This window comes from Megalobrama amblycephala, linkage group LG9 (assembly GCF_018812025.1).
Source record: "Megalobrama amblycephala isolate DHTTF-2021 linkage group LG9, ASM1881202v1, whole genome shotgun sequence".
NCBI lineage: Eukaryota > Metazoa > Chordata > Actinopteri > Cypriniformes > Xenocyprididae > Megalobrama > Megalobrama amblycephala.
This window is the reverse complement of record NC_063052.1, coordinates 634,576-660,470: the sequence shown is the minus strand read 5'-3', so window position 1 is coordinate 660,470 and position 25,895 is coordinate 634,576. Positions and strand designations below refer to the sequence as shown.

At 41.2% G+C, this 25,895-nt stretch overlaps 1 protein-coding gene across 2 annotated transcripts; it reads right to left on the bottom strand.

The window, feature by feature from the left end:
* Positions 1-655: 655 nt before the first annotated feature.
* On the bottom strand, positions 656-24,912 carry atf6b (activating transcription factor 6 beta). 2 transcript variants are annotated; one of them, XM_048201064.1, is made up of 17 exons: positions 24,606-24,912; positions 23,060-23,127; positions 22,038-22,116; positions 21,613-21,672; positions 21,326-21,408; positions 20,950-21,118; positions 13,596-13,766; positions 12,509-12,672; positions 12,247-12,426; positions 12,072-12,154; positions 9,494-9,658; positions 9,305-9,412; positions 3,999-4,095; positions 3,757-3,827; positions 3,573-3,672; positions 3,384-3,468; positions 656-1,912 (listed from the first exon to the last, which is right to left on the bottom strand). In XM_048201064.1, exons 1-17 carry the CDS (start codon positions 24,691-24,693, stop codon positions 1,665-1,667), a joined length of 2,019 nt encoding a protein of 672 aa, XP_048057021.1. In that variant the 5' UTR covers positions 24,694-24,912; the 3' UTR covers positions 656-1,664. The 2 variants fall into 2 exon arrangements, with proteins under 2 accessions (XP_048057021.1, XP_048057022.1); XM_048201065.1 differs by having other exon boundaries at positions 3,757-3,824.
* Between the last annotated feature and the right edge of the window lie 983 nt (positions 24,913-25,895).

Below are 25,895 nucleotides of genomic sequence, written 5' to 3'. Positions count from 1 at the left end.
AAATTACTAAAAAATATATAGAAATAAACGCCAATTCAAAATATGACTAAAACCTACAGTAACACTTTTGAATGATTTCAATAACATAATGAGACACACAGGCGAGTGACGCATTTAGGCAATTTCCCGCAAAAACCGTCCCGTCAGGTCTAAAATATAAACACTTATTATAGGCTTACAATAGTGAAACAAGTTTTGGAAGAAGGACTTATGATGTATTGACTAAATTGATTAAATTGTGTTTATTTTGAACAACAAAAAAAGGGTAATATAGTGTATCTTTATATATATATGTACATATGAAAAACTGTTTACTTAAATCACATGTGTAAAAGTGTACCTTTAAACTGAAAATAAGAAATGGTGCCATAAACTGAAATAAGTTAAAAAAAGTAAATTTATTACCTGGATATAAACAAGAACTAAACTAAAACTGAAATAAAAATAAATTATTGCTATTTAGGGTTATTTAAAAATGACAAAAGCACATAAAATGACTAAAAGTGAAACTAAAATTAACATGAAAAGTAATATAAAAATAAACACTAATTGAAAATATTAATAAAACCTACAGTAACTCTCTTGAATGGACACTGTCAGATCAATTCAGTCTTTTGGTTAACATTCACGCCCACCTCTCTCACAACAACACAACTTAGTATTTATCAAATTTATTTTCTCCTCTACAAACGAAGACAGTAGTTCAAGACAGGGAGAGAAAATGTAAAGCATTTTCCTTGTGAATGCTCGTTTAAATAAAAAAGTACAAAAGCAGGTTTAAATTTACATAAATCATCCCTCCATCACAGATAACAGAAGCATGCTGGAGCATTGCATGATGGGAAAGTTTCATCATCATCATCATCATCATCATCACAGATGGACAGATACATTTGAAAAGAAGTCATGAAGATCGCAGACGGAAAACAAAAAATATCTTCGATCAGAAGATAAACAACTTCACAGAAAGAAAAGTCTCTGCAATGAAAATATACATCCGTTTTGTTCCCTTTGTGTGTGAACAAACCGTTAAACGGTTAAACAGACGTTTGGGTCGGCAAACAAACGCTTCACACACCTGTCAATCAAAACTCATTCACTAATAAAAACATTGTGATTGGAAAACAGATCCATTCCGGATTGTATCGAGTCTTTACAATAATAACTTCAGCTGAACGAACGTGAATGTCAGCAAATATTACAGATGTTATCGGATCATAGTAGTGGTTTGTAGCAAAAGCAGCAACACATTGAAGACCAGACGTCTGCAAACTAAAACATTACAGGCAGAAGATTCTGGAACGTCCTAAAATGTGACGTCAAAAACTACGAGCTCCAATGAGAACTGACGATCTTCAGCAAACCTCCTGATTTATATCTGAAAAACTCAACTGTGAGAAAGGGGAAAGTACATACATGTAGAAACGCGTGACTGTGACGGAAATTACTTCTTATATTCAAATATTTATATCACACACCTCTAGAAGAAGCACATTATTTTTTAAATAATCTCAATAAAAATCTGTAAAAAAAACAAAACAACATATGTATAAAAAGAAAAAAAGACAGCAGGTGATGCACTGCATACAGGAACAGAAGGTCTGAACACAAACAGGAAGGAAGGAAGTGTAAGTGCAACGGACTGAAGGAGCGTCACTTCAGCGTCACACGGACCCGCTCTGGCTGATCAAGTAACCCGATCCCCTCCGCCTGCCGTGGGGCTGCTGAGTGCGGCTGCGGAGGGAGGTGTGGTTGCCGTGGTGATGATGGTGAGGAGGTGGGGCGGGGGGCGGGTCTCTGAGAGAGGGCGGGACTACAGAGGATTTGATTGGGATGATCCTGGTGTCCATCACCTCACAGTCCACCTGCATCATCATCTCATAACCGCCCTGAGACGAGTTGTACACCGAATCTACAGACAAAAACAACAACAACGTATATGATTATATACATGTTCTGAATTACATTTATAAAACAACAAAAAAACACTTAAAATAATTAAATAAAATTATTATAAATAATTTAAATTTTTTTTTTTGCAGAATTACAGAAACTAAGACTGGCAATATAAATTAATTTAAATATTTGTATATTTTTTAAATATATATTCTAAATGATATTTATGAATCATTAAAAAAAAAAAAAAAAAAAAAAACTTTTAAAATGCTTAAAATAATTAAATAAAATTATAAACAAATGATTCCACAGTTTCAGAAACTAGGATTGGCAATATACATATTTAATTAAATTAATTTACATTTAAATATATATGTATATAAATATTCTAAATTAAATTTATAAAACAACATTTTAAAAAAACACTTAAACACTTAAACTAATCAAAATTATTTTAAAACAATAAAAAAAATTAAATTACACAATTACAGAAACTAGGACTGGCAATATAAATTAATTTAAATATTTTTATATTTTTTAAATATATATTCTAAATGATATTTATAAAACATAAAAAAAAAAAAAAATAATAATAATAAAAAAAAAACTTTTAAAACGCTTAAAATAATTAAATAAAATTAGAAACAAACAAAACAAAATTATTTCACAGTTCCAGAAACTAGGATTGGCAATATACATATTTAATTAAATTAATTTACATTTAAATATATATTTATATAAATATTCTAAATTAAATTTATAAAACAACATTTAAAAAAAAACACTTAAACACTTAAACTAATTAAAATTATTTTAAAACAATAAAAAAATTAAATTAAACAATTACAGAAACTAGGACTGGCAATATAAATTAATTTAATAAAATATTTATATTTAAATATTTAATTTATATATATATATATATATATATATATATATATATATATATATATATATATATACATTATATTTATAAAACAACAAAAAAAACCCACTTAAAATAATTAAAAATTATCATTTTTAAATTAGTTCCGCAATTGGCAACAAATTATATATATATATATTATTTTTAATTTATATAAATATTCTAAATTATATTTATAAAACACTTAAAATAATTAAAATTACTTTCTTAAATTTCAAACAATTTCTAAATATTTTTTATTTATTCATTTATTTTATATCATATATCCAGGTTTTCCAGGACTGTGTGAATCCTGGTTCCTTAGTAAAATGATGTGTGTTGAGGGAATTAATGAAAATAAAAATAAAAATGAGTTTTAGCTGTTTTTGCTTATTTTACAGTATATTCTGTCTTATTTTAAATATTTTAAGTCATCTTGAGGCCCCTGACTGAGAACCACAGATTTAAAGGGATAGTTCACCCAAAAAACAAACCCTGTCGTCATTCACTCACCAACAACACTGACTTTCACAGAAAACACACACAGGTTTGGAAACACATGAGGGCCAGTAAATGATCTCACCGTTGATGGCCATGGCAGGCATGACCAGAGACATTTTGGGTCGAGATGTTTTGTTGTGGCTGATGGCGGGTAACAGCAGGTGATCCTACAAAAGCCAAGAATGAAATGAGCATCAGTGTGTGTGTGTGTGTGTGTGTGTGTGTGTGTGTGTGAGAGAGAGATACACGTTTCTGTCCGGCTGTTTCTCACCCGTCTGAAGGACACGACGTAGAAGGTGTCCTCGCGCCGGTCGATGGCGTCCAGGAAGTCGCTGTAGCTGATCTCCGGCCCCGGCAGCACCTGCAGCTGACTAAACACACACACATTTAATCAGTTTACCTGACATCAACACCTGTTTTACTCCGAGGCTGCTGGGAAAAGAAGTTAGAGTTACCTTTCGATGGATCGATGAGCCTGAATGGGAAGGTACCTGGAGAAGTTGGTCTTCCTGTGCTGAGCTTTCTGCTGACGAAGAGGAAAGAACACAAAGCGTTTGTGATTCTGTGTTTCTGTTTGTTTCATCTCAACAGAAACCGAGCCGCACTCATACAGCACTGAAGAGATTTATCTACAGCAGCAGGTCATCACATGATACGAGGTTTGTGTTTGAGTGACGGAGCAGCTGTGGTTTCACACCTGAGCTATTTTAGTCTTCTTCACAGCCTTGGGCTTCCCATCAGACTTCCGGTTGCTCTGATGACGATGAACCCATCCGCGCAGCTCATCCGCCAACCTGACAACAAACACAGAGATCAAACACATGAGCGTTACACCTGCAGACGACCAGAAGAGTCCCTGAGAGAGAAAGTAGGGCTGTCACTGACGATTACTTTGGTAATTGGGAGATTATTTTGACGATTAATCTGATTTTTTTTTTTTTTTTGTGGTAATAAAAATAGACCTAAGCAATGGAAACTTTTTTTCTGCCACAGAATAAAAAATAAAAAAAAGGTAATTGCGACTTCTTTTCTTGCAATTCTGACTTCTTTTCTCAGAATGTGAGATATAAACTTGCAATTGCGAGTTATAAAGTCTGAGTTATAAATTCTGAGGGAAAGAAGACTGACTTTATCAGAATTGTGAGTTTCTCTCACAATTCCAACTTTATAACTCTCAATTCCGACTTTATATCTCGCAATTCCGACTTTATATCCTGCAATTCCGACTTTATAAATCGCAACTCTGATTATATCTCGCATTTCCGACTTTATATCTTGCAATTCCGACTTTATAACTCTCAATTCTGACTTTATATCCTGCAATTCCGACTTTATATCTCGCAATTCCGACTTTATATCCTGCAATTCCGACTTTATAACTCGCAATTCTGATTATATCTCGCATTTCCGACTTTATATCCTGCAATTCCGACTTTATCTCGCAATTCCGACTTTATATCCCGCAATTCCGACTTTATTACTCTCAATTCCGACTTTATATCTCGCAATTCCGACTTTATAACTTGCAATTCTGTATATATTTCGCATTTCCGACTTTATATCTTGCAATTCCGACTTTATATCCTGCAATTCGGACTTTATAACTCTCAATTCTGATTATATCTCGCATTTCCGACTTTATATCCCGCAATTCTGACTTTATATCTCGCAATTCCGACTTTATATCTCACAATTCCGACTTTATAACTTGCAATTCTGATTATATCTCGCATTTCCGACTTTATATACCGCAATTCCGACTTTATTACTCTCAATTCCGACTTTATATCCTGCAATTCCGACTTTATTACTCTCAATTCCGACTTTATATCTCGCAATTCCGACTTTATATACCACAATTCTGACTTTATATCTCGCAATTCCGACTTTATAACTTGCAATTCTGATTATATCTCGCATTTCCGACTTTATATACCGCAATTCCGACTTTATTACTCTCAATTCCGACTTTATATCCTGCAATTCCGACTTTATTACTCTCAATTCCGACTTTATATCTCGCAATTCCGACTTTATATACCACAATTCTGACTTTATATCTCGCAATTCCGACTTTATAACTTGCAATTCTGATTATATCTCACATTTCCGACTTTATATCCGACCCGCAATTCCGACTTTATATCCTGCAATTCCGACTTTATTACTCTCAATTCAGACTTTATATCTCGCAATTCCGACTTTATAACTTGTAATTCTGATTATATCTTGCATTTCCGACTTTATATCCCGCAATTCCGACTTTATTACTCTCAATTCCGACTTTATATCTCGCAATTCCGACTTTATATCTCGCAATTCCGACTTTATAACTTGCAATTCTGATTATATCTCGCATTTCCGACTTTATATCCCGCAATTCCGACTTTATTACTCTCAATTCCGACTTTATATCTCGCAATTCTGATTATATCTCGCAATTCCGACGTTATATCCCGCAATTCCGACTTTATTACTCTCAATTCCGACGTTATATCTCGCAATTCCGACTTTATAACTTGCAATTCTGATTATATCTCGCATTTCCGACTTTATATCCCGCAATTCTGACTTTATATCTCGCAATTCCGACTTTATAACTTGCAATTCTGATTATATCTCACATTTCCGACTTTATATCCCGCAATTCCGACTTTATATCCTGCAATTCCGACTTTATCTCGCAATTCCGACTTTATATCTCGCAATTCCGACTTTATAACTTGCAATTCTGATTATATCTCGCATTTCCGACTTTATATCCCGCAATTCCGACTTTATTACTCTCAATTCCGACTTTCATATCTCGCAATTCTGATTATATCTCGCAATTCCGACGTTATATCCCGCAATTCCGACTTTATTACTCTCAATTCCGACGTTATATCTCGCAATTCCGACTTTATAACTTGCAATTCTGATTATATCTCGCATTTCCGACTTTATATCCCGCAATTCTGACTTTATATCTCGCAATTCCGACTTTATAACTTGCAATTCTGATTATATCTCACATTTCCGACTTTATATCCCGCAATTCCGACTTTATATCCTGCAATTCCGACTTTATCTCGCAATTCCGACTTTATATCTCGCAATTCCGACTTTATAACTTGCAATTCTGATTATATCTCGCATTTCCGACTTTATATCCCGCAATTCCGACTTTATTACTCTCAATTCCGACTTTATATCTCGCAATTCTGATTATATCTCGCAATTCCGACTTTATATCCCGCAATTCCGACTTTATTACTCTCAATTCCGACGTTATATCTCGCAATTCCGACTTTATAACTTGCAATTCTGATTATATCTCGCATTTCCGACTTTATATCCCGCAATTCTGACTTTATATCTCGCAATTCCGACTTTATAACTTGCAATTCTGATTATATCTCACATTTCCGACTTTATATCCCGCAATTCCGACTTTATATCCTGCAATTCCGACTTTATCTCGCAATTCCGACTTTATATCTCGCAATTCCGACTTTATAACTTGCAATTCTGATTATATCTCGCATTTCCGACTTTATTACTCTCAATTCCGACGTTATATCTCGCAATTCCGACTTTATAACTTGCAATTCTGATTATATCTCGCATTTCCGACTTTATATCCCGCAATTCTGACTTTATATCTCGCAATTCCGACTTTATAACTTGCAATTCTGATTATATCTCACATTTCCGACTTTATATCCCGCAATTCCGACTTTATATCCTGCAATTCCGACTTTATCTCGCAATTCCGACTTTATATCCCGCAATTCCGACTTTATTACTCTCAATTCCGACTTTATATCTCGCAATTCCGACTTTATAACTTGCAATTCTGATTATATCTCGCATTTCCGACTTTATATCCCGCAATTCCGACTTTATCACTCTCAATTCCGACTTTATATCTCGCAATTCCGACTTTATAACTTGCAATTCTGATTATATCTCGCAATTCCGACTTTATATCCCGCAATTCCGACTTTATTTCTCTCAATTCCGACTTTATATCTCGCAATTCCGACTATATAACTTGCAATTCTGATTATATCTCGCATTTCCGACTTTATATCCCGCAATTCCGACTTTATTACTCTCAATTCCGACTTTATATCCCGCAATTCCGACTTTATTACTCTCAATTCCGACTTTATATCTCGCAATTCTGATTATATCTCGCAATTCCGACTTTATATCCCGCAATTCCGACTTTATTACTCTCAATTCCGACGTTATATCTCGCAATTCCGACTTTATAACTTGCAATTCTGATTATATCTTGCATTTCCGACTTTATATCCCGCAATTCTGACTTTATATCTCGCAATTCCGACTTTATAACTTGCAATTCTGATTATATCTCACATTTCCGACTTTATATCCCGCAATTCCGACTTTATATCCTGCAATTCCGACTTTATTACTCTCAATTCCGACTTTATATCTCGCAATTCCGACTTTATAACTTGCAATTCTGATTATATCTCGCAATTCCGACTTTATATCCCGCAATTCCGACTTTATTTCTCTCAATTCCGACTTTATATCTCGCAATTCCGACTATATAACTTGCAATTCTGATTATATCTCGCATTTCCGACTTTATATCTCGCAATTCCGACTTTATTACTCTCAATTCCGACTTTATTACTCTCAATTCCGACTTTATTACTCTCAATTCCGACTTTATAACTTGCAATTCTGATTATATCTCACATTTCCGACTTTATATCCCGCAATTCCGACTTTATATCCTGCAATTCCGACTTTATTACTCTCAATTTCGACTTTATATCTCGCAATTCCGACTTTATAACTTGCAATTCTGATTATATCTCGCATTTCCGACTTTATATCCCGCAATTCCGACTTTATTACTCTCAATTCCGACTTTATATCCTGAATTCCGACTTTATTACTCTCAATTCCGACTTTATATCTCGCAATTCCGACTTTATTACTCTCAATTCCGACTTTATATCCCGCAATTCCGACTTTATTACTCTCAATTCCGACTTTATATCTCGCAATTCCGACTTTATACTTCACAAAAAAGTCAGAATTGCGAGTTGAAAAAGTTTTTTTTTATTCAGTGGCGGAAACAAGCTTCCATACAAAGTAAACTCTTTAAAATGACTTAAAACACACGTTTAACTACAACGAGGCAATAATATTTGGTTGAAATAAAGTATCAAATAAAGTATCAAAATCTAGCAATCATGGTTTTATAGAACAACAGTGTTAAAATGCATAGTAAAAAAAAAAAATACATAACTTATAATACATTATGTATTATAATAAATGCCTGCGGAGGGCGCCAAAGGCCTGGTGCCAAATCCTTGTTTTAATACTGACCAAATGACATTTATTTCAACTTACTCTTTAATATTTGGCAACTTATTTGCAATTAAAAATAAAATGCTACAGCCACTGTAATTTTATAAAGAATTAAACATGTAAACACAGAATGAGGGTTTAAACTTTTATTTTGAAATCGCGATGAACAGTTTGCATTTATTGCAATGTATTTATGCATATTATACATGCATATTTAGAAATATATTGATGTATTTTCCGGTGTTGGCATAGGCTTATAAATGATTTACCTTACAAATCTGATGAAACAGCACACTATGTTATAAGCGAACCAATCTCACAGCATATGCAGAGATGCAACTGTGTTAAAATTAAGTTAAACTGGAATTGCGGATTTTTTTAAATAAAGTACTCTAATTTAATCAAGGAATCGTGACAGCCCTAAAAGAAAGCCTATTAAAATGTTAAAAAACTGATAGCTTTCAATTACATTGTAATGTTTTAATGTAATGTAACATAATTAATGGCTAAAATTGAGAAATAAATTCATGTATCAGTGATACTGGCCTTAGTCTTTATGTTGTTTCTACATTAATTTGGGGATTCAATGTGAAATTATTACAATATAAAACTTTTAATGTTAGGAGTGAATTAATTACAGATCAGTGTGTGATGCAGACTGACCGGAGGGACTCGGAGCGGTTGAACTGCCGGCAGTCCGGAGAGGAGAAGTACCGGTCGATATCCTGCAGGAGCAGCTCCTTCACGTCACTGAACACAGCGCTCTGATTCCTGAACACAAAACACACACGCCGCTCACACACACGGACACAGCGACTTCAGGAGTGTGTGTTTGCGGACGGTCGGTCTCACCTGAACGGATACGAGAGCGCAGGCTCTTTCTCCAGCTCTGCTTCTCCTTCCTCTCGCTCCATGTTCCCGCTCGGCTCCTGAGAGCTCTCAAACTCCAGCAGGTGTCTTCCTGTCAGAGGCACGGCAGCTTCCTCTAGCCCCGCGTCCAGCGTCCGCTCTTTGAGACTGAGGACAGACAAGACTTCTGAAACACAGTTTGCCACGGATTTGATTCTGCTTCCTGAACAATTCCATTAATAATCCTTTTAGTGCTCGTATGACCAAAGCCCTTTTTGATAAACTAGGGCTGTCAAACTTAATGCATTAATGCACACGATTCATTTTCTTAGTTTAATGCATTAAAAATATTTAACACAGCATCCGTTTTTCCCTTCATAATTCAGCTAGCGTTACAGAGTTGTGAGAAAATGTGATGCATGTTCAGCAGCTCTTAAAGTGACAGTAGCCTAATAAACCAGTTGCTGTGATGATGTCATTAATGAAGACTGTAAATAACTTTATTCAATTTCTGTATATTTCCTACCTGTTAGACACGACGGCCACAGGTACATATGTGTGCTGATAAATGTTAAGCTTAATAAATGTTACAATTGTTATCTTTTAGTTATACTGTAATGTTAACTGTGAAATTACTACAACATAAAAATATAAAAAATGCCAATGTTTTCAATTGCAATTAATTACAGAAAAAAAGTTTTTTTTTTTTAATCAATCGACAGCACTACATATTTTAAATTCTCACTGTCGTATGACAACGATTCACGTCTCAAGTAAACAATGCAGAAGTAGTTCACAGCGGTTCAGTGAATAAATCCTGAAGATCTTGATGACCTGGTTTGGTGTGTTTAATAACGGCTGGAAGCTGGTCCACCAGCACAACTCATCACACACACACACACACACACACACACACACACACACACGACTCTCGCAGTACTCGCAGAAACTTACAGGTCTTCCCGGCCACCCGCCAAAATAAAAGTTCGGTTTAACTTGAACAGTTGTACAGTAGAATTTAGTTACATCTCAATGTAATAATAAAACTAACACTAATAATAATAATAATAATAATAATAATAATAATAATAATAATAATAATAAATTAAAACTTATTTAAGGAATAATCACAATTTCTCTTCCATGTTTTAATTTTAACAGTAAAACTAAAACCAATTTTAATTTCATGTGATTAAAAGAAATTAAATTAATGTTTTATGCCTTTATTTGATTGCCAGAACAAAATGAAGATACACTACAGAATTTCTGAAAAAAACAAAACACTTCATAGAAATGATTTTCTTAATAAATTGTGTTGTTTTTATGAATTCAGTTATTATTTTTAATTATTGCAATTTAATCAAACCATTAAAATGGAATCTATAAAACTTAAAACAGAAAACACAGAATTAGGTAAAAAAATAAAATGAAATTCAAGAAAATAAATAAAACGTATTTTATAAGGCCCTAAATATTTTTTTTTTAAACATAATAGTATAGTATATGGTTTCAAATAAATAGACATGCCTTTTGATTACTGAAATTTAATTTAACCATTAAAGTCCAAAAAATTAAAACAAAACAAAAAAATGAATCCAGAAAAACTAAAACAGAATTCTTGCAATTCTGACTTATTTTCTCAGAATGTGAGATATAAACTTGCAATTGCGAGTTATAAAGTCTGAGTTATAAATTCTGAGGGAAAGAAGACTGACTTTATCAGAATTGCGAGTTTCTCTCACAATTCCAACTTTATAACTCTCAATTCCGACTTTATATCTCGCAATTCCGACTTTATATCCTGCAATTCCAACTTTATAACTCTCAATTCCGACTTTATATCCTGCAATTCCGACTTTATAACTCGCAATCCTGACTTTATATCTCGCTATCCTGACTTTATATCTTGCAATTCCGACTTTATAACTCTCAATTCCGACTTTATATCTCGCAATTCCGACTTTATATCCTGCAATTCCGACTTTATAACTCGCAATTCTGATTATATCTCGCATTTCCGACTTTATATCTTGCAATTCCGACTTTATAATTCTCAATTCCGACTTTATATCTCGCAATTCCGACTTTATAACTCTCAATTCTGATTATATCTCGCATTTCCAAACAAAAAAAATGAATCCAGAAAAACTAAAACGGGGAAAAAAATGGAATTTCAAAAAAATTAAATCTGAATTTGGGGGAGGGGGGGGGGAAACCCTTATTTTATAGGGCCCTAAAAAATTACATTTTTGTTAAACTTTTAATAAATAGTTGTTGTATAACTTTAAATAATTAATTAGACATGCTTTTTGATTCCTAAAATTTAATTTTACCATTAAAATAAATGAAGTGCAAAAAATTAAAACAGAAAAAACGAAATCCAACACAATTAAAACGGGTGGGATGGAAAAAACAGAATTTGAGGAAAAAAATAAATAAATAAATAAAATTTGGGGAAAAAATAAAACAGATTTCATAGGGCCCTACAACTGCAATGGAACTGAACAAGAACAGTTCCCAAATTTCCCACCCTACAGTCAGAGGTGTGTTTCCTGCTAAAAGCGTGTGTGTTTGTGTTTACCTGACGGGGCCGAAGGTGAAGGTGATGAAGAGGAACAGAGCCATCACACACACTGCTCTCTTATTGCTGCCGGATTCAACAGCCTGTTTCACACAACACACAATTAGACCGTATGAAAATGCACACAAAAAAACACTTTATTCTGTGTGTGTGTGTGTGTGTGTGTGTGTGTGACCTCTTTCCCGGCGAGCCTCAGCCGCAGCGCCTGGTTCTCTCTGCGCAGACGCTCGTTCTCCTGCTGCGCCTCCCGCAGCTGCGCCTCCAGGTTCTGCAGGTACTCCTTCTTCTTCTTGCGGCTCTGACAGGCCGACTCTCGGTTCTTGATCATGCGCTGCTGCCGCTTCAGAACCTTCATCTGAGGACCACAAACATGCATTCGGCGTCACCGCAACAACAACAGGACTGAGATCGAGTGAAAATCCTGTCACGTCACTCACGTCTATGTCACTGCAGCTGCTGGCAGGCAGGCTGGACGCGGGGATGATGGGTTTGCTCGGGGCCGGGGCTGACGGGCTGCTGCAGTGAGGCATGCTGGGAGAGAGAGGCTCCATCTTCACTATAGCGGGAGCTGAACCCAGACACACGGACTGAGACAGAACCACTGCAGGACAGAGAGAGATGTCTGAGACATCAGCTGTCGTTATTACTGACTTTCTCAATTTCAAGTTATGCCATAATTAATACTTTTTATCTCATAATTAAGAAACAAAAGCATGATTCATTTTTTTTTTTTTTAAATATAAACATTTAAATCGCGGCTGATTTATTCAAACATGCATTAAATATTGAATAACATTAAAAATTATAATGAATATGTAACTATATTTATCAGAATGATGCTTTCTAGAGTTCACTTTTCTAGAGTTTATGGTCACTGAATATGTTTTTCTGAGGTAAATGTGGCGTCACGTGACATTGAAGCTGTTTTATTGACGTCTTTCCGAGGTTGAAGCACTGATTGAGCGATTACACGAGACATGATACGGATTTCAGTAAGCTGTACTGTATATTTTAACATACCTTCAGATGTTCATGCATGTTTATTTCGCTGTAACTGGTATTAAAGCGGAGGAGAGGATGATCACATGCTTCTCTTTAACTGAGGCGCTAAAGCGATCTGTCACGCCACATTAAACAGCGTCAAAACGGTATTTATTTTTTGAATCTCATAATAAGATGGACGTCATTTGAAATCTGAGACTTTGCTTCATATCAAAAGTAACAAAGCACAAAGATTATTGTGATTTATTGGATGGGAGGCGCTACATATTCTGCTCATTCATCAACTGAAAACAGACTAGACTAATCGATTCTTGGGATTTAAGAATCAATATCGATTCAAATTGAGAAATCAATATTTTTTACCCAGCCCTAATAAACTGCGTATTATTGCTCAGTTTGTGTCTCTGAATATGTCCTTGAGTTTGAGCTCCACTATAATATTTTTTTTTAGACTTTGTTCAATAAACCGTTCCATTTGCATAATGGCTGTTATGTTAAGCTGCTTCAGTCAGCTGATCTCACCAGGCGTGGCGTTCTGGTCGATCGGAGGAACAGGAACAGGAACAGGAAGGCTCTGCAGGATCAGGGCTTTGGCTGGACTCGGGCACGGAGCCACGGGCAGCGGCGTCACACACACGGGTTTGGGCTGGAGCAGAGGTTTGCTGCTCAGAATGCTGCTGGCCTTCAGTGTGGCTGCGGAGGACAGAGACACATCAGGAGCCGCTGACGGTGGGACAGAAGCTTTGAGCATCAGTAAATGAAGAGAATAAAGAGAGCGAAGAGATTCACACTCTCAGTGTCACGTTACTCAAGAAAGAGTCACCTGACCCGTTTACTCACTCTATGTGTGTGTCTGTGTGTGCAGATCTGTGGTTTGTGCATTGAGGATGCTGAGTGTGTGTGTGTGTGTGTGTGTGTATATATATACTGGTTTGGCTACTTTGGTTATGTACTTGCGAGGGCCAAATGTTCTCACTTACATAATGAAGTATTATGAAAACTGCTTCTCACTTGTTAAAAACGCTTCTAAATCGACCAAAACATGTTTTTATTTAAATCTAGTGTTTTGCACGTGTTTCTGTGATGGGTGAGGATTGGGTTAGGACACAGAAAACATCATTAACCTGATATAAAATCAGTGGAAGTCTATGCAATGTTCTCACTGATATAATGAAACACACACGAGTGTGTGTGTGTGTGTGTGTGTGTGTGTGTGAGAAAGAGAGAGAGAGAGAGAGAGAGAGAGAGTGTGTGTGTGCGTGTGTGTGTGTGAGAGTGTGTGTGTATGTGTGCGAGTCCGTGCGTGAGATAAGAGTGAGCGTGCGCGTGTGTGTGTGTGTGTGTTGTGAGTGTGTGAGAGAGAGAGTGTGACCGTTTGCGTTTATGTGTGCGAGTGCGTGCGGGTGAGTGTATGCGTGTGTGTACATGCGCGCCTGCAAATATTTGCGTGTTAGAGAGTGTGTGTGTTGTGAGTGTGAGAGTGTGCGCTTCTGTGACTGTTTGTGTTTATGTGTGTGAGAGTTTGAGTGTGTGAGAGAGAATTTGTGTGTGTGTGAGAGTTTGAGTCTGTGTGAGAGTGTGTGTGAGAGAGAGAGACAGTGTGTGAGTGTGTGCGCGTGTGTGACTGTTTGCGTTTATGTAGGCAAGTGCGTGCGAGTGTGTGTGGGTGAGTGTATGTGTGTGTGTACATGCGTACGAGTGTGTGTATGTATGCACCTGCAAATATGTGCGTGTTAGAGTGAGAGTGTGTGAGAGTATGTGTGAGTGCGCGCAAGAGTGTGTGAGTGTGTAAGAGTGCGAGCGAGTGCGCGAGTGTGCGAGAGAGAGAGTGTGTGAGTGTGTAAGAGTGCGAGCGAGTGTGTAAGAGTGCGAGCGAGTGCGCGAGAGTGCGAGAGTGTGCGCGAGAGAGTGTGCGAGTGTGTAAGAGTGCGAGCGAGTGCGCGAGTGTGCGCGAGAGTGTGAGAGAGTGTGCGAGTGTGCAAGAGTGCGCGAGAGAGCGCGAGAGAGCGCGCGAGAGTGTGCGAGAGAGTGTGCGAGAGTGTGCGCGTGTGCGAGAGTGTGTGTGAGAGTGCGAGAGAGTGCGAGAGTGCGCGAGAGAGCGCGAGAGAGTGTGCGAGAGTGTGCGAGAGAGTGTGCGAGAGAGTGTGCGTGTGCGAGAGTGTGTGTGAGAGTGCGAGAGAGTGCAAGAGTGCGCGAGAGTGCGCGAGAGAGCGCGAGAGAGTGTGCGAGAGTGTGCGAGAGAGTGTGCGAGAGAGTGCGCGTGTGCGAGAGTGTGTGTGAGAGTGCGAGAGAGTGCAAGAGTGCGAGAGAGTGTGTGTGAGAGAGTGCAAGAGAGTGTGTGAGAGTGTGTGAGAGTATGTGTGAGTGCGCGCAAGAGTGTGTGAGTGTGTAAGAGTGCGAGCGAGTGCGCGAGTGTGCGAGAGAGAGAGTGTGTGAGTGTGTAAGAGTGCGAGCGTGTAAGAGTGCGAGCGAGTGCGCGAGAGTGCGAGAGTGTGCGCGAGAGAGTGTGCGAGTGTGTAAGAGTGCGAGCGAGTGCGCGAGTGTGCGCGAGAGTGTGAGAGAGTGTGCGAGTGTGCAAGAGTGCGCGAGAGTGCGCGAGAGAGCGCGAGAGAGCGCGCGAGAGTGTGCGAGAGAGTGTGCGAGAGTGTGCGCGTGTGCGAGAGTGTGTGTGAGAGTGCGAGAGAGTGCAAGAGTGCGCGAGAGTGCGCGAGAGAGCGCGAGAGAGTGTGCGAGAGTGTGCGAGAGAGTGTGCGAGAGTGTGCGCGTGTGCGAGAGTGTGTGTGAGAGTGCGAGAGAGTGCAAGAGTGCGCGAGAGTGCGCGAGAGAGCGCGAGAGAGTGTGCGAGAGTGTGCGAGAGAGTGTGCGAGAGTGTGCGAGAGAGTGCGCGTGAGTGTGCGAGAGAGTGCGCGTGTGCGAGAGTGTGTGTGAGAGTGCGAGAGAGTGCAAGAGTGCGAGAGAGTGTGTGTGAGAGAGTGCAAGAGAGTGTGTGAGTGTGTGAGAGTGCGAGAGTGTGTGAGAGTGCGAGAGTGCGCAAGAGTGTGTGAGAGTGCGAGAGAGTGTGTGAGAGCGAGAGAGTGTGTGAGAGAGTGTGCAAGAGAGTGTGCGAGAGTGCGAGAGAGTGCGAGAGTGTGTGTGTGAGAGAGTGCAAGAGTGTGTGTTAGAGAGTGCAAGAGAGTGTGTGAGAGTGCGAGAGAGTGTGTAAGAGTGCGAGAGAGTGCGAGAGTGTGCGAGAGTGTGTGTGAGAGTGCGAGAGTGTGTGTGAGAGTGCGAGAGTGTGCGAGAGTGTGTGAGAGTGCCTGCAAATATGCGCGCGTTAGAGAGTGTGTGTGCGACTGTGTGAGAGTGTGTGCGAGAGTGTGTGAGTGTGCGAGAGTGTGCGAGAGAGTGCGTAAGAGTGTGAGTGTGTGAGAGTGCCTGCAAATATGCGTGCATTAGAGAGTGTGTGCGACTGTGTGAGAGTGTGTGCGAGAGTGTGTGCGAGAGAGTGTGTGAGAGAGTGTGTGAGAGAGAGAGACAGTGTGTGAGTGTGTGCGTGTGTGACTGTTTGCGTTTATGTAGGCAAGTGCGTGCGAGTGTGTGTGGGTGAGTGTGTGTGTGTGTACATGCGTACGAGTGTGTGTATGTGTGCACCTGCAAATATGTGCGTGTTAGAGTGAGAGAGCGCGCGAGAGAGCGCGCGAGAGAGCGCGCGAGAGAGCGCGCGAGAGTGTGTTAGAGTGCGTGAGTGTGCGCGAGTGCGCGAGAGAGCGCGAGAGAGCGCGAGAGAGCGCGAGAGTGTGCGCGTGTGTAAGAGTGCAAGCGAGTGCGCGAGTGTGTGCGAGAGTGCGAGAGTGTGCGAGTGTGCAAGAGTGCGCGAGAGAGTGCGCGAGAGAGTGCAAGTGTGCGAGAGTGTGTGTGAGAGTGCGAGAGAGTGCAAGAGTGCGAGAGAGTGTGTGTGAGAGAGTGCGAGAGTGTGTGAGAGAGTGCGAGAGAGTGTGTGAGAGTGCGAGAGAGTGTGTGAGTGCGAGAGAGTGTGTGAGAGTGCGAGAGTGTGTGAGAGAGTGCGCGAGTGTGCGCGAGAGTGTGTGAGAGAGAGTGCAAGAGAGTGTGTGAGAGAGAGTGCAAGAGAGTGTGTGTGAGAGAGTGCAAGAGAGTGTGTGAGAGTGCGAGAGAGTGTGTGAGAGTGTGTGAGAGTGCGCGAGAGTGTGTGTGAGAGTGCGAGAGAGTGTGCAAGAGTGTGTGTGAGAGTGCGAGAGAGTGTGCGAGAGTGTGCGTGAGTGCGAGAGTGTACGAGAGTGTGTGAGAGTGCCTGCAAATATGCGCGCGTTAGAGAGTGTGTGTGCGACTGTGTGAGAGTGTGTGCGAGAGTGTGTGAGTGTGCGAGAATGTGCGAGAGAGTGCGTAAGAGTGTGAGTGTGCGAGAGTGTGTGAGAGTGCCTGCAAATATGCGCGCGTTAGAGAGTGTGTGTGCGACTGTGTGAGAGTGTGTGCGAGAGTGTGTGAGTGTGCGAGAGTGTGCGAGAGAGTGCGTAAGAGTGTGAGTGTGTGAGAGTGCCTGCAAATATGCGTGCATTAGAGAGTGTGTGCGACTGTGAGAGTGTGAGAGTGTGTGCGAGAGAGTGTGTGCGAGTGCGAGAGAGCGCCTGCAAATATGCGCGCGTTAGAGAGTGTGTGTGCGACTGTGTGAGAGTGTGTGCGCGACTGTGTGCGAGAGTGTGTGAGTGTGCGAGAGAGTGCGAGAGTGTGAGAGAGTGTGTGAGAGAGTGTGTGAGAGAGTGTGTGAGAGAGTGTGTGAGAGAGCGAGAGAGAGAGTGTGTGAGAGTGCGAGAGAGAGAGTGTGTGAGAGTGCGAGAGAGTGTGTGTGAGAGTGCGAGAGAGTGTGTGAGAGAGTGTGTGAGAGAGTGTGTGAGAGAGTGTGTGAGAGAGTGTGTGAGAGAGCGAGAGAGAGTGTGTGAGAGTGCGAGAGAGAGAGAGTGTGAGAGTGCGAGAGAGAGAGTGTGTGAGAGTGCGAGAGAGAGAGTGTGTGAGAGTGCGAGAGAGAGAGTGTGTGAGAGTGCGAGAGAGTGTGTGAGAGAGTGTGTGAGAGAGTGTGTGAGAGAGTGTGTGAGAGAGTGTGTGAGAGAGCGAGAGAGAGTGTGTGAGAGAGCGAGAGAGAGTGTGTGAGTGTGTGTGAGAGTGCGAGAGTGTGTGTGAGAGTGCGAGAGTGTGTGTGAGAGTGCGAGAGTGCGTGTGAGAGTGCGAGAGTGTGCGCGTGTGTAAGAGTGCAAGCGAGTGCGCGAGTGTGTGCGAGAGTGCGAGAGTGTGCGAGTGTGCAAGAGTGCGCGAGAGAGTGCGCGAGAGAGTGCAAGTGTGCGAGAGTGTGTGTGAGAGTGCGAGAGAGTGCAAGAGTGCGAGAGAGTGTGTGTGAGAGAGTGCGAGAGTGTGTGAGAGAGTGCGAGAGAGTGTGTGAGAGTGCGAGAGAGTGTGTGAGTGCGAGAGAGTGTGTGAGAGTGCGAGAGTGTGTGAGAGAGTGCGCGAGTGTGCGCGAGAGTGTGTGAGAGAGAGTGCAAGAGAGTGTGTGAGAGAGAGTGCAAGAGAGTGTGTGTGAGAGAGTGCAAGAGAGTGTGTGAGAGTGCGAGAGAGTGTGTGAGAGTGTGTGAGAGTGCGCGAGAGTGTGTGTGAGAGTGCGAGAGAGTGTGCAAGAGTGTGTGTGAGAGTGCGAGAGAGTGTGCGAGAGTGTGCGTGAGTGCGAGAGTGTACGAGAGTGTGTGAGAGTGCCTGCAAATATGCGCGCGTTAGAGAGTGTGTGTGCGACTGTGTGAGAGTGTGTGCGAGAGTGTGTGAGTGTGCGAGAATGTGCGAGAGAGTGCGTAAGAGTGTGAGTGTGCGAGAGTGTGTGAGAGTGCCTGCAAATATGCGCGCGTTAGAGAGTGTGTGTGCGACTGTGTGAGAGTGTGTGCGAGAGTGTGTGAGTGTGCGAGAGTGTGCGAGAGAGTGCGTAAGAGTGTGAGTGTGTGAGAGTGCCTGCAAATATGCGTGCATTAGAGAGTGTGTGCGACTGTGAGAGTGTGAGAGTGTGTGCGAGAGAGTGTGTGCGAGTGCGAGAGAGCGCCTGCAAATATGCGCGCGTTAGAGAGTGTGTGTGCGACTGTGTGAGAGTGTGTGCGCGACTGTGTGCGAGAGTGTGTGAGTGTGCGAGAGAGTGCGAGAGTGTGAGAGAGTGTGTGAGAGAGTGTGTGAGAGAGTGTGTGAGAGAGTGTGTGAGAGAGCGAGAGAGAGAGTGTGTGAGAGTGCGAGAGAGAGAGTGTGTGAGAGTGCGAGAGAGTGTGTGTGAGAGTGCGAGAGAGTGTGTGAGAGAGTGTGTGAGAGAGTGTGTGAGAGAGTGTGTGAGAGAGCGAGAGAGAGTGTGTGAGAGTGCGAGAGAGAGAGAGTGTGAGAGTGCGAGAGAGAGAGTGTGTGAGAGTGCGAGAGAGAGAGTGTGTGAGAGTGCGAGAGAGAGAGTGTGTGAGAGTGCGAGAGAGTGTGTGAGAGAGTGTGTGAGAGAGTGTGTGAGAGAGTGTGTGAGAGAGTGTGTGAGAGAGCGAGAGAGAGTGTGTGAGAGAGCGAGAGAGAGTGTGTGAGTGTGTGTGAGAGTGCGAGAGTGTGTGTGAGAGTGCGAGAGTGTGTGTGAGAGTGCGAGAGTGCGTGTGAGAGTGCGAGAGTGTGTGAGAGTGCCTGCAAATATGCGCGCGTTAGAGAGTGTGTGTGCGACTGTGTGAGAGTGTGTGCGAGAGTGTGTGAGTGTGCGAGAGTGTGCGAGAGAGTGCGTAAGAGTGTGAGTGTGAGAGTGCCTGCAAATATGCGTGCATTAGAGAGTGTGTGCGACTGTGAGAGTGTGAGAGTGTGTGCGAGAGAGTGTGTGCGAGTGCGAGAGAGCGCCTGCAAATATGCGCGCGTTAGAGAGTGTGTGTGCGACTGTGTGAGTGTGTGCGACTGTGTGCGAGAGTGTGTGAGTGTGCGAGAGAGTGCGAGAGTGTGAGAGAGTGTGAGAGAGTGTGTGAGAGAGTGTGTGAGAGAGTGTGTGAGAGAGCGAGAGAGAGAGTGTGTGAGAGAGTGTGAGAGAGAGTGTGTGAGAGTGCGAGAGAGAGAGTGTGTGAGAGTGCGAGAGAGTGCGAGTGTGTGAGAGTGCCTGCAAATATGCGTGCGTTAGAGAGTGTGTGTGCGACTGTGTGAGAGTGTGTGCGACTGTGTGAGAGAGTGCGAGAGAGTGCGTAAGTGTGTGAGTGTGTGAGAGTGCCTGCAAATATGCGTGCATTAGAGAGTGTGTGTGCGACTGTGTGAGAGTGTGTGCGACTGTGTGAGAGAGTGCGAGAGAGTGCGTAAGTGTGTGAGTGTGTGAGAGTGCCTGCAAATATGCGTGCATTAGAGAGTGTGTGTGCGACTGTGAGAGTGTGAGAGTGTGTGCGAGTGTGAGTGTGTGAGAGCGCCTGCAAATATGCGCGCGTTAGAGAGTGTGTGAGAGAGTGTGTGAGAGAGTGTGTGAGAGAGTGTGTGAGAGAGCGAGAGAGAGAGTGTGTGAGAGAGTGTGAGAGAGAGTGTGTGAGAGTGCGAGAGAGAGAGTGTGTGAGAGTGCGAGAGAGTGCGAGTGTGTGAGAGTGCCTGCAAATATGCGTGCGTTAGAGAGTGTGTGTGCGACTGTGTGAGAGTGTGTGCGACTGTGTGAGAGAGTGCGAGAGAGTGCGTAAGTGTGTGAGTGTGTGAGAGTGCCTGCAAATATGCGTGCATTAGAGAGTGTGTGTGCGACTGTGAGAGTGTGAGAGTGTGTGCGAGTGTGAGTGTGTGAGAGCGCCTGCAAATATGCGCGCGTTAGAGAGTGTGTGAGAGAGTGTGTGAGAGAGTGTGTGAGTGTCTGTGTGTGTACATGTGTGCGTGTGCAGACCTGTGGTTTGTGCGTCGAGGCTGCTCAGCGTCTGCACGGTCAGGGCAGCAGGAGGCTGATGCTGTGGAGCGACGCTGGCGACGGTCACCTCCACACTGGCCAGCGGCGGCGACAGCACGTCTCCATACATGTACGGCGGAGTGGGCGGGTTCTCACTTTTCACCATCACCTGACAAAGACAGACAAACACAGAGTGTGTGAAGAGAAAACAGGACCGGCAAGAGAAGAGCATGTTTGTTCAGCTGAAGAGGAAATAACATGACAGTGCTGGTGAATACTGTCCGTTTAACTACTGGAAATACTTGATTTATTCATTCAACTGTAATTATAAAAGAAATATTTTAAAGTTACAGTTTGGACTGACCGCTGCACGTACCTGAGCTTCAGGTAAAGACGGTATGGAGCTGTCAGAAGTCAGAGACGACGACGGTGACGGAGGTTCCGTCTTCACCTGGAAAACTGCAACACACACAACTTACTCGCATGACGTCATGACAGTTACGCTGTGGTTTTACTAAAAAAAAACTGGCAAAACTCGTGATTTTAATGTCCTAACTAGAGCTGTAAATAATGTTTGGGAATAACAACCCTGAACCAGATTAAGCAGAATATTAATTCTTACTAATAAATGCTGTATATGAACATAGAGAGCGGGTGACTTACACATGTCCACTGGCAGAGGTTGTGTTATTGTCATTTCATCCTTCATGACTGACATTTCACCTACAAATAAACACAGAGGGATGATGGAGGCAAATGATTACACGTAACAGCGGATGCAGCTATCTGAGAACTGAAGGTGCGTGACTTCCTGTGCCACTCGCTTCAGGATATTTTTAGCTGTTTCAAAAAGCAAACTAATATTTCTTGTATTATTTTAATGCATTGTGAACACACTGGTTTGCACTTTATTCTTCCAGTTATTTATCCAGTTAAGAAAGAGTTTATATCTCAATATACAGTTGCTGATTAAACAAACAGTTCAGCTCTAAAACAACATCATTAGTCATCAAACACAATGTTTGCAGATCAGAGTCCATATGATCAAACATCACAGACGGGACTAGACTGAGGCGCTGGAGTCACACCTGTGAGGTTCAGGTCCAGGTTCTTCCATGGTGACGTGGGGTTATCAGGGTCCAGCGTGAGGATGAGATCCCGGTCCAGCTGTGTGAGAGAGGGACACACGTGTCATGATGAACAACAAACCACCAGATCCACTCCTGCTATTACATCATATTTTTAGAGTCCACAAACAAACGTCGTAGTTAAATCACCTATTTATTTGCCAAATACAGCACTGAGGAGTGTTAGGTTAACTGAAAATGTTTAGCGATCAAAACGCTGACATTATCTGTACTTTATAAACCTGTTAGATTGAGGGTTAAAATTAAAACTGATCATTCTTTTCTCTCTTTTTTTAATGGAATATTGCAGCATTTATTCTTTATCGGTGTGCACATCATTATTGTTGTTGATTATGATTTCACTTTTTTAACTTTAGTTAGTGTGTAATGTTGCTGTTTGATCATAAACAACATCTGCAAAGTTACAACACTCAAAGTTCAATGCAAAGGGAGATATTTTCTTTTAACGGCTGGACTACAATGAGCTTCTTCCTGGGTTGGTGACATCACAAACCCTAAAATTTACATAAACCCCGCCCCCGAGAACACACAACAAAGGGGGCGGGGCCATGTTGGGCTGCTTTAGAGAAGAGGAAGAGTTGTTGTAGTCGAGTGTGTTGTCATTCATTTTACGCCGGACGCCACAAACGAGGGTCAATTCAACACAAAAGATGAACATGACGGCACATGCTAGTGGATGAGTTGAATCAACTCCACAGCAACTACATCAATTTATCCACTAACCATTCAGAAACGTCCTAAAAGTTGTAACTTCTTCCTGAGTCTCTCCATCAGTGTCGACTTCACTTTCATGACAACTTTAACGGTTTTATGTGAATGAGGATTTGGAGAGAAAGAAAAAATATTTACGATGCAGATTCTGGGTGATGATTGACAGCTCAACCATTTCCTTTCAGAAGCCACACACTTACTCAGCTCAGTGTCTGTGGTGTGTGTGAGAGTGTGTGTGTGTGTGTATGTACCGATGTGTTATACTTCAGTTCTCCGGTGAAATCCTCCTCCATATCCTCACACTGATACAGACAGGCATCTGAGAGACAGAGACAAAATATTATTATATTATATTATATTATATTATATTATATTATATTAGGCCCCCTCTGATGATTCTCAAGCCGCTCTAACAATAATGTCCCACCAAGAGAGAGTGAAACTGAAAAATGAGCTTCGTGAAAGACAAGATCTCAGCAGGTGAAGCTGCTTTTGTATCATTTCAAGGACAGCTGAATATGTGACGCTTTCTGAACGAGCGGATGAGATTCACAAACACTTCATCAGCACAGCATTTTTACAGTTCATATAAGGGTCAGTTCACCCAAAAATGAAAATAATATCATTAATTACTCACCCTCATGCCGTTCCACACCCGTAAGACCTTCATTCATCTTCAGAACACAAATTAAGATATTTTTGATGAAATCCAATGGCTCAGTGAGGCCTGAGCAATGACATTTCCTCTCTCAAGATCCATTAATGTACTAAAAACATATTTAAATCAGGTCATGTGAGTACAGTGGTTCAACATTAATATTATAAAGCCACGAGAATATTTTTGGTGTGCCAAAAAAACAAAATAACGACTTATATAGTGATGGCCGATTTCAAAACACTGCTTCAGGAAGCTTTACGAATCTTTTGTGTCGAATCATGATTCGGATAGCGTGTCAAACTGCTGAAATCACGTGACTTTGGCGCTCCGAACCGCTGATTCGACACATAACGCTCTGAAGCTTCCTGAAGCAGTGTTTTGAAATCGACCATCACTATATAAGTCGTTATTTTGTTTTTTTGGTGCACCAAAAATATTCTCATGGCTTTATAATATTAATATTGAACCACTGTACTCACATGAACTGATTTAAATATGTTTTTAGTACATTAATGGATCTTGAGAGAGGAAATGTCATTGCTCAGGCCTCACTGAGCCATCGGATTTCATCAAAAATATCTTAATTTGTGTTGAACGAAGGTCATTATTTTCATTTTTAGGTGAACTATCCCTTTAATATTAACCCCAGTAATGTTAATAATACGTTAATTTTAATAGCTGGCTGGTTTAGTTCATAGATTAGGACACTTTAACAGAACTTTATAATAATCGCTGTGGGAAACCAATGATGATGAAAAGTGGGCGGTGCCTAACGCACTCTACAAACCACTCAAAACACCATAGCAACGCCCTAGCAACCACCCACAATCACCAGGCACTATTTTTCTTCAGCAAATTATGTAATGTATTCATATAGTCAGGAAACTGATTCATATATCTGCATGATCACAATTTAATTAGTATTTTATGTTTTTTAAATGAACAATCAAGCTTGTGTACGTATGCGAGAACTATTCATCTAAATATAAGTGATCTTGAGGTAATCCAAACTAACTGATTCGGAGTCGCTCTGGAGACGACTCCCCCTCACTTTAGATGCGCGTTCATTATGAATCGCGAACCGACTCTCTCAGGAGTGAACTGCAGACTTTATCTAGCTCTTGAGCCGCTGGACTCACCCCAGTCCTCGCTGGTCAGCAGGTTATCGGCGCAGAAGCGGCTGTCCGGGTCCGACAGCAGCAGCTCCGCGGTCATCATCGCACACATCCGCGGCTCCACAATCACAGGCGAGGCCGATTTCACATCAACCAGCTCACTTTAACACGCGCAGAGGAGTCCATCAGATAGTGAAACATCAGAAACCGTGAGAAAGATGACTGTTTTCGGTCTGTTTAATGGTTTAATTCGCCATTCCGCTCCTGCGCTCTTCTGACACAGACAAGGAAATTCATTTCCCTAATAAGTCCTGCCTCTTTTTGTTCCGATCAGCCAATCGGAATGTAGAACACTCTGAGAACGCTATTGGATGAGCGGTGAGCCAATGGTCTGCTTCTCTCTCTTTGTAGCCGCAGAGTGACAGCTGCAGAAGCCAATGAAAAGGCGTTTTGAATTCATAGGTGATTGACGGGATTTTTGACCAATGAAATCATATGGATTTTTTTGTTCAGCGATCAAAATAATTACTTTTTCCTGTATTATTTTTTTTCCCGTGCTGATTTTATTCTTTTTCATAAAGTGTAGTTCCGACATTTTAATTTAAACAGACTCTGTGTATTATTAGTTAAACATGAACGTGTTTGTGGAATGTTCTTGAATCTGTGACTCTTACATAAAGCATGTTTTATTGTCACGTGGAGTCAAGCATGAACACGGTCAGCTGATTCACAGGAGGGACACTGTTTAAACATGGTTAAAGGATTAGTTCACTTTCAAATTAAATTTTCCTGATAATTTACTCACCTCCATGTCATCCAAGATGTTCATGTCTTTCTTTCTTCAGTGAAAAGGAAATGAAGGTTTTTGAGGAAAACATTCCAGGATTATTCTCCTTATAGTGGAGTTTGAACTAAATTGTCATATTCAATATGCTAGCGCAAGTATATAACATTTAGTTCAAACTTTGACCTGTGGAGGGCAGTAATACACTTAGCAGTGTCTACACTGTTGGAATTAGAAGAAGAAGAAGAGAGCTAGTTCAAGACGAGCATTTGTGGTTAAAAAGTATATAATGTTTATTTTTTTTAGAAAATGTCCGATGGTTTCTCTAGATAAGACTCTTATTCCTCGTCTGGGATCATGTAGAGCTCTTTGAAGCTGCACTGAAACTGACATTTGGACCTTCAACCCGTTGAACCCCAGTGAAGTCCACTATATGGAGAAAAATCCTGGAATGTTTTCCTTAATTTCTTTTCCACTGAAGAAAGAAAGACATGAACATCTGGGATGACATGGAGGAGAGTAAATTATCA

Excerpts from the sequence above, each read along its gene's own strand:
- atf6b (XM_048201064.1), bottom strand. The coding sequence starts at position 24,693 with ATGTGTGCGATGATGACCGCGGAGCTGCTGCTGTCGGACCCGGACAGC. Across the intron at positions 21,409-21,612 it reads ACCTCTGCCAGTGGACATGT|TTTTCCAGGTGAAGACGGAA; the intron begins GTAAGTCACCCG and ends TGTGTGTTGCAG. Across the intron at positions 3,469-3,572 it reads ACGTCGTGTCCTTCAGACGG|GATCACCTGCTGTTACCCGC; the intron begins GTGAGAAACAGC and ends TGGCTTTTGTAG.